General features: G+C 35.9%; 1 protein-coding gene across 1 annotated transcript; it reads left to right on the forward strand.

The window, feature by feature from the left end:
• Window positions 1-3788: 3788 nt before the first annotated feature.
• Window positions 3789-8526, forward strand: gipc3 (GIPC PDZ domain containing family, member 3). The gene is made up of 6 exons (XM_077717268.1): window positions 3789-4100; window positions 5805-5990; window positions 6124-6304; window positions 6859-6968; window positions 7799-7880; window positions 8227-8526. The coding sequence occupies exons 1-6, from the start codon at window positions 3813-3815 to the stop codon at window positions 8376-8378; spliced, it is 999 nt and encodes a 332-aa protein (XP_077573394.1). The 5' UTR covers window positions 3789-3812; the 3' UTR covers window positions 8379-8526.
• Window positions 8527-9077: the final 551 nt, after the last annotated feature.

Consider the following 9077-nt stretch of genomic DNA (forward strand, 5'->3'; position numbering starts at 1 on the left):
GCTGACCAATAAACAACAAGAGAGGTTGCCTTAAAAGCGGTCATGTCAGACGTAGCATCCAATCAAGATGAGCTATTTGGTGTGGGCGTGCCTATTATCACCTTATATGGGAGGAAGGGTTGTCCTGATTCATAGTCATCTGGAACGTGCTGTATTATTACTAAAAGTCAAAGACCAAAGATTATTAATTATTAAACTCAAAGTGTTAGCGTTTCACGCGTATGCAGAAACGTGTGAATTGACAATATTTGATGGAGATCAAATTTAATTTGCCAATATTGCCGTTTTTGCCACATATATTGCCATTAATTACGTATTCTGTTTACGTCTGTGTTTATTATATCTCATCTCTTTTTCTGAACTGCTTTATCCTCATTAAGGTCGCGGGGGTTCTGGAGCCAATCCCAGCTGTCTCCGGGCCAGAAGCGGGGGACAGACACCCTGCATCGGTGGCCAGCCAAAAGCAGGGCACAAGAAGATGGACAACCATGCACAATCACACCCATACCTAGGGGAAATTTAGAGTGTCCAATCAGCGTACAATGCATGTTTTTTTAATCTGGGAGGAAACCAGAGTACCCATAGGAAACCCACACAGTCCCAGACAGAACATGCAAACTCCACAGAGCTGGGCCATGACCTGGATTTGAACCCAGGACCCCAGAGCTATGAGGCCGACGTGCTAACCACACACTTCACCTCCGGCTTAATCGAAGTTTGACTCTAGTAAGAAAAGGCAGTATAAATGGACAATGCCAAAGCTGAATCAGCTGTTAAAATGATAGTCACAATAAATGTATAAATTAAATTTGAACAGATCTTATTTACTGAAGTTATAATGTTAATTTATTATCTAAATAGTTTGGGCTTGAACTTTGGCAAACATTTGTCTGTGTTCACTGATACAGTAAACTCCTGAGCAAGGTTTTGTATTCATCGCTGACCTTAAACTAGAACACCCAACACCTTTTAACACCCAAACTATCAAGGACATCTAACTATTAGAACATTGGTGGTCCATTGACCCAGTGGCTGAATATTTACATTTTAAGATCATGTTCATGATACAGCAGTTTAGAAAGCAATGAAAGGAAGCTAACAGACAATTTTTAAATTATTTAATAAGTATTGATGGACAAAATATAATATATGATGCAGATATTTCTTAGGCCAGCAGAGAAGGCATTGAAGGCCTCGACGGCCTGCCACTGGGATAAACACAAATGGTTGGATAGATCAACACAGGGATGTGAATCAATATTTGTACAACACACCGATGACAGTAGATAGACAAACAGTAATACTACCCTGGCATTATTATTTGAAAAGACAATTTAAGGTCGCTCATCTTGTTTGTAAGAACTGATAAGCTCAACATGAGTAGTTAGTTGGACATTTCTGGGCTTGTTTTCCCGGTCAGTTTTCAAATGTATCAACATTTTTAACATTTTTTTATAATGCTGTTACTCATGAATGTAGACAGCAACTTAAAAATTTCTTGAAAACATACAGATGTCAACACAAATTAGTTGAATCTGTGGAGTGTCTATATCCTAGTGGATTACAGGGAAACAAGTACTGCGAAATGTACCATGTGATATGATCTACAAATATTGACATTGACATGAGTTGTAAAAAAAAAACACTCAAACAAAATTATTAGAGTGGAAAGATAAACATGTATAATGGAAAACAAAACAAGTATAATAGCTATAACCCCATTGAAGGGTTGCCACATCAAGACAGAAATGCAATATTATAGTTAATCAGAGAAAGTTATAAAGAAAAGAGTAAAATTGTATTTCACACTAGAATGATCATCAATTTTAACAAATTTACTTCAGTTGATTTAAATGTGACACTACATAACATTTATCAATATTCTGTACTATTTGAATGAAAGGCAGAGTTAGTATCTAGTAACACTATACATTATTTATTAGGAATTGTCTTAATGACAACATTTGAGGTTTTAGTTTTACGGTTGTATGATTGGAACAAAGTAAAATATGTTTTTGTAATTTCTGTCTGAGTGTTGTTCGAATATTTTAGTTGATTTGTGAAGTGGCGAGGTATTACCGTATTCAGGAAAAAAACTCCTTATCTGATTTGGTAAACACAACTGGTTGTTTTGTTAAGCAGGAGAGATACACACATTATTATTGCGCGAGGCTTTGCATGACCAGTAGTGTTATTTGTACAGCTTCCAAGAAGCTATCTGTTAGAAAAGGAAGGTTTGTATAGGGAGGTGATTCTTGCTATCAGGGGTTAAACATACATAAACATGCTGACCTTGACACACAGAATTACCCGAGGACGGTAAAAACAGACCATGATAAATATCGCATATTCTGTGTTGTGCAGGAACGATCAATAAACTGAATAAAAGGCCAATGGTGGAAGAAAAAAAGATCCAATTAACATGAAAAAATTCAAAAAAACTGTTACAAAATTTTACTGTGGCAAATTGAGGACAGATGACCCTATGGAAAATGTCAACAAGGGTAATTTTTAGTAAAATGCCATTTTTCTTTGAGTCTTTGAGGGCTGCTAAAGTAATGCAAGTATGTAAAACCATAAAAAAATGTAGATTTATTTTCTAATAGCAATCAGTACATTGTATGACCCATTTATCTACTTACTGTATTATGTTGCTTGGAATGATGCCACTCCCTAATTACTATACACAACGGCCTTGACCTTTTAACCCTCCTTGGCCCTCTCCTCACTTGCACTTACTTTACCCGAATGCCAGTATATGAAACTTTGAAAAATTGCTGATAAAATGTGTAAATATGAAAGGTATACAGAATCCTTATTCTGCTAAACGTACAGTAACACACTAAGAATTTGGAGGTAAAAAAATAATCCTAAAGATGTTCATCACACTTTGTACTGTTGCGTATTCATGCTTATCAAAAATAATGAAGAGAGTTTGCAATCTTAAAGAAGGAACTTTGAATCTGTGTACAGAAATAGCTTGCATGATTGTCAAAGGCAACTGGGTAGAATTGACTTCATATCATAGTAATAAAATACATATGGGTGACATTTCTAGTTTAGAAAGTGTTCTACTCTCAAAATGATAAAAATGATCGATCCCGAACATATCAATCAATTGTCCAATCAATTTCCTTTCACTCCATAACCTGAGACTGACTGGTGACCAATGAAGGGTGCATCTCAACAACCTTAGTCAGAAAACAAAAGGAATTGATTATCCATATTGTGGCAGTGGCATACCATGATGACTAAAATGCATCTTTTCTATTGTAATATGCACCATAAAGGTCAGTCCACAATGCAAAAGGGTCACCAAAGTTTCACCCAAGAATGCCAGTCAGCAAACCCAGTGAATGATGTCACCTGTGGTCCCAAACCAAATATATCAGTTTACCTTCTTGTTCTAGGACAGATTGGCAGCCATTTTTCCACCTGTTTGTGCTTTTCATTCAAATGACGAAATTAGTAACATTCAATTTTGCACTCCTCACAGCCAGTCTGATTATCTGCATAGGATTCTGACTTTTATTTTTTAAGAGTCAAACTCCAATGTGATTCTAGTCTCTCAGTTTGAGCTACTGAAGGCTTCGGTGTAACTCATATAGTCATTCACTAGAAAGGTATTTGGTTTCTACATGGAAGCTAGTGTTACCATTTTTTCATGACTAATTTATCAACGCTGTTCTCCCCAAAGCTGAGGGTGGTCGGATGGTTGGACAGCTAACCACGGGGGAAGTTTAGTGTTTGTCTCTTTATGGTAGAGCAGTTGCACTAGCAAGGGGTCCCGGAGAGGGAAGGCACGTGAGCAGATGCAGAGCACCGAGGCTATGAGCCCACAGGACTCCAAGGCAGCTGGGGCAGAGGCCATGGAGGGACACAAGGCCCAAAGCCAGAATCAGGGGCGTATCGAGCCCACAGCACCTCCAGTTCCACCACCATCTCCACCACCACTGGGCCCACCGGATTACCCACGGCCGAGGCTTGTTTTCCACACGCAGCTTGCTCACGGAAGCCCAACGGGCCGAATCCATGGATTCACTAATGTTAAGGAGTTGTATGCCAAGATTGCTGAAGTTTTTAACATCTCTCCTTCTGAGGTACAAGTTGTATTTAACTTTTTTATTTTAAATTTGATTTGATCTATCTTTTTTGTGCCTTTGTGGGTCGGTTCTCATGAAACACTTAATGAAAAGTGGCACAGTGTTCACCTCGTTACATGCACTATTGTTCACGGACTTACTATAAAAGAGATGAAATTATAAAAGAAAAAGAAAATCACAATTCTGTCGGACAATAAAAATAATAATAGGTGTTGTATGCAGTTTTATTAACATTCTATGAAAAAGTTTTGCCTTTAAATGTTTAAATTATCGCATATTATTACATTAAATACCCAATAACTGACCAATCACTATTAAGCTCTCTCATACTACAATTTTAAGCAAAACACAACTATTTTTGGGGAATTCGGAAGAAATAAAACTAGATCACCTGGAAAAAAAACATACATGCAAACTAACCAGCTAGCCAGCATTCAGCCTAAATTCATTAACATTAAACATTAAAAATAATGATTGATGCATAGTGAATGTAACTATAAGAATTTAATAAGTAGAGATACTGGTATGCAAAATCAGACTTGGACTGTTTCACCCAATTCTCCGAACAGTGCCAATCTGTAGAGTTATTAAGGCCGATATGAAGGCTTTTCCTATCTGTGTTACCACATGAAGGACAGAAGATTAGACCAAGTATATTCCACAGCAGCCAACCTTCATGTTCTTATCAAGAAGACACTAGCCATAATTATGCTGACGTGACTAGCTAAAGTTACACAAGATGCAAGCACCTTAATGTTCCATGTTATCACCATGAATAAAAAATGAGAGCATGGTCATTTTAGGCATTACATTTTCATTATCATTATTTATCAGGTAATGTAAACATTTCAAGCAGCATGAAAAATTTAGTGCAGTTGCGATAGCCTTGGTTTCCCGATGACTTTCAAAGGATAATAAAAATGACAGAAATTAATAAAAAAAAATAGTAGAGGTTTTATTTATTTATGTGTTTTTTAGATTTAATTGTAAACATTTAAAAAAAAAATGTAAATACATCAATATAGATATCATTTAACGTGAATGAGATGTCTAATAAGGAGAATAATGCAGAGCCTTGTTGTCATTATTTTAAAAGTAACAAGTGAATCCTAGTGACTATGTGGCTACATGACATAAAAGACCTTGAACTCTAGTCAGGCCTCAGTATCACATGAATACAATATCTTAGTGGAACTGCAATAGGTCAGATAACACATGACTGGTTATCTTCAATTTCTCAGGCATTCTATGAAATAAAGGTTTTGTTTAAACGAAGAGTTTAGAGGGGTTGGTATCACGTTTTAATAAGGTGTCTCTGTATTTTTTAGTTTTTTTTATTATGTCTTGACAAAAAATCAATTATTCTTGGTGGTGAAAGTTGGCTTTCATTTCAAACACCAACTAGAGAAAAACATCAGTTTGCTTTTAAATAGACAATTATAGTTTAAAATCAACACCCAGGAAATTAATTTTACTAAATGTTCATAAAAGAGGATTAAAGCCACACGTCTGGATATGTTTGAATTTGTCGCCCTCTGCTGGTCAAAATCTGTATCGCATAGGCGTGATGAGTTACTGTATACACCACTGCAGTCAACAATAGGCTGTAACAACAAAACTTAACACATTATTATAATTATTTATCATTCAAATTTTGGTCATTAATTGACATGTACTTTTAATTGCCATTTCTGCTTTCAGATCTTATTCTGTACCCTCAACTCCCATAAGGTTGACATGCAGAAGTTACTAGGAGGACAGATTGGACTAGAAGACTTTATATTTGCTCATGTCAGAGGAGAGACAAAAGAGGTGGAAGTGGTGAAGACAGAAGATGCTTTGGGCCTTACCATAACAGACAATGGTGCTGGATATGCATTTATCAAGGTGAATAAGGACAGCAAAAGAATTTTAAGCAGCTAACTTCTTTAAATTACAGTTATAAAAACACATTTCTTGTAAAACTAAAACCATATAAAAATAAAAAAACAAACTGAAAGTGGATTCTCTTTCTCCTCAGAGAATAAAAGAAGGCAGTACAATAGATCAACTGAAGTCTGTGTGTGTTGGTGACCACATCGAGGCTATCAACGACCAGAGCATTGTGGGATGTCGACATTATGAAGTGGCCAAGATGCTGAAAGAGCAACCAAGAGGCATTCCCTTTACTTTACGTTTGGTCGGACCCAAAAGGGCCTTTGGTGAGATTTAGTTTTTACAATTTAACATACACTGATGTAGAGCAAACAATATGTATAAACCCCATCTAAGATATATAAACTAAGGATAACCTCCATCAGCTCACAGAGAAAATGATGACTGTGTCATCGACTATTTGTTAATAGCACGTGTTTTAACTGACTGGCAAACCCTGAAAAACTTTCTGTAGATTTATTTTCATTTTTTTCGCCAGTAAATCCAATGCAAGGTTGAGTTTTTTACTCTTAGAGAGGGTTTTGGACTTTCTACTGGACCTCCTTATGGCCAACAATAACACTTGGTCAATTATAGGACACTTAGCCAGTAGAATGACTATGCAGATGCTATAAAAGGTTTTGGTGGGAAATATAACCGCTGCGTGGAAGTGGCGTATACTTTACATTTTACATTTGAATGAATAGTCTAGAGACAAAAGTATTTTAAAAAGTTTCCAATATAGAGGACTGTGATGAAAAAAAACGCTAACCAGCGGGTTCAAAACACCTTTAATTAGATAAATTACTGTTTTTGTGTGTGTTTGTTTATTTGTGTGTAGATATGATTGGAATGAGGACTAAAACACCAAAGTCTAATGAAGGCAAAATCCTTAATGGAAGGGAAACCTTGCGTCTTCGTTCGAGAGGTTCAGCTACTGTCCAGGAAGTGGTAAGTTTGCAGGACATCGACTAACAATCAGTGACTGTCGTTACATTAAGAAATTTTAACAAACCTTAGAAGTGTAACTTACCATACCAAAAAAGTTAACTTACACTACATCAACAACCTCAAAATTGCCAAAAACCTAACATAAATTTAACCAGGAAATGTACTATACTGTGTTTTCCATTATATAAAGAAGTCTAGTATTCCATACTGTTGAAAAACCCTCCAAACTGGTCCTTTGCCAGAGCCTCACAATACATTGGGGTCTGCCAGGTCGGACTGAAATCTTCTCCGACTAAAATACACTTATGCAAGTCTAATGGTGCAACCAATCAATCTTTAGCCTTTAGTGTCCTGGTGTATTCATGCATGGACAACCAAACATTGTGTTCATTATGGGGAATCCATGAAAACCACAGACTTTTTTTGTCTATTTTTTTTTTTAAATGAAATAAAAAGAATTACAGCAGGGGAGAGAGGGAAAAGAGAAAAAAAATCTACTTTGCCAGTATGATCATCCATCTGAAATGCCTTGATATTTTCCGCACACAAAGTATATTATACTATATATATTATAATACAATATTATTTGGCTATTATATCAAGAAAGGGGTCTGACATTTCTGCCATATTGGATAGGCTTCCTCACCGTCACAGACTTTTCAGAGACATAATCTCACTTTCCAATGCTTCCAACATATGCAAGCTGTGAAAGCCAATCATTGCAGTTGAATGCCAGGCACCGTGAAAAAAAAGAATCTTTTATACCACTTTAAAAGGAAAATGTACAACTTGTCAATGAAATTTTTAACCACTAGTATTTCTCCTCCTAGCAGAATGAGTTTGAAGAACAGGCCACCATGAAAGTGGATGACCTGCTGGAAAGCTACATGGGCATCCGGGATTTAGAACTCGGTAAAACCACAATAATGATGTGTGCTTTCAAGTTAAAACTACATTGAAAATTGGCTTTGTTTTTGCACAATAAGCTCTCTTCTTATGCTCATAACCACTCAGAAGAAGCTTGGCTGTTTTAATAACAAATAACAACAAAAACAACAACAACAAAACACAATAATATCTGAAGAAAGCTGTTTTTTTTTCATGTGCGTTGTTGTAATGTCACTAATGAACCAGAAAAGTGTCCAAAAAATAGCAATATGAAGTGTTATAGTTTTAATCTTTTACTAGTAAATGAAATTTAATGAAAAAAAATGTGAAAAAAAAGAAAAACAATCTAAATATATCCTTCATTTTGCAGCCACTACCATTGTGGAAGCAGGCAAAGACAAGAAGAACCCAGATGACTTTGCAGAAGCATTGGACTCAGTTTTGGGAGATTTCGCGTTTCCTGATGTATTTTTGTTTGACGTCTGGGGAGTAATTGGAGATGTCAAGAATGGGAGAATCTAGATTTTTATTGTGACTATACAGCCGTATAGCATATGCTGATACATCCAATTCTAAAAAGGCATTGTGGCCTCCTCATTCCTCATACGAATATTTAATTCATGCATATATGTTTAATATTCAACATTTATCCAAGACCCCGTTTCTTCAAAAATCATGGCAATGACAAAAAAAATTATTCTTTCTGTTTCTCTATACATGCCATTCTTTTAAAAAAAAGAGGATTTGATCATAATGTACATTTTATGTCTTTTCTTTAAAGTTCATTGTAGAGTATCTCACTTCCTGATTTGATTCCAGCCTGATTGGTATTTCCTGTTGCAGTAATTTTCAAACAGTGGCTTTCAAGTCATTATCTTCTAAGACCAGGAGGAAAAGGATATTGAACGGATGAGATGATAATGAGTTGGAAATATTTTTTTAGCAACTGATAATGGTGTACAAAAAAGTTGAACTATCTGTCAGTGCGATCACCTTCCACTTAAGGCTACCAATCGAACTATATAATAGAACACATTGCTGGGTTTGGAACACATTTTCAGTATTAAATCAAAGTGTAAAATTATTAAAATATGGCCTCAACAAGTTTTTTTTTATGTTGCCCGAAATGTTCTCTGTTACAAGAGAAACCAGCTTCCCTCTTAAGGAACTAAAAATAATAACTTGATCATTTTTATGCACAACCACAGTGTTTATTTTGCT

The sequence above is a fragment of the Stigmatopora nigra genome, chromosome 5 (genome assembly GCF_051989575.1).
Source record: "Stigmatopora nigra isolate UIUO_SnigA chromosome 5, RoL_Snig_1.1, whole genome shotgun sequence".
Lineage (NCBI taxonomy): Eukaryota > Metazoa > Chordata > Actinopteri > Syngnathiformes > Syngnathidae > Stigmatopora > Stigmatopora nigra.

What these genes read in the sequence shown, in the direction of transcription:
- gipc3 (XM_077717268.1), top strand. Translation starts at nt 3,813, where the DNA reads ATGCAGAGCACCGAGGCTATGAGCCCACAGGACTCCAAGGCAGCTGGG. An exon ending in CTGGATATGCATTTATCAAG is followed by an intron (nt 5,991 to 6,123) that starts GTGAATAAGGAC and finishes CTTTCTCCTCAG; the next exon opens with AGAATAAAAGAAGGCAGTAC. An exon ending in CATCCGGGATTTAGAACTCG is followed by an intron (nt 7,881 to 8,226) that starts GTAAAACCACAA and finishes TTCATTTTGCAG; the next exon opens with CCACTACCATTGTGGAAGCA.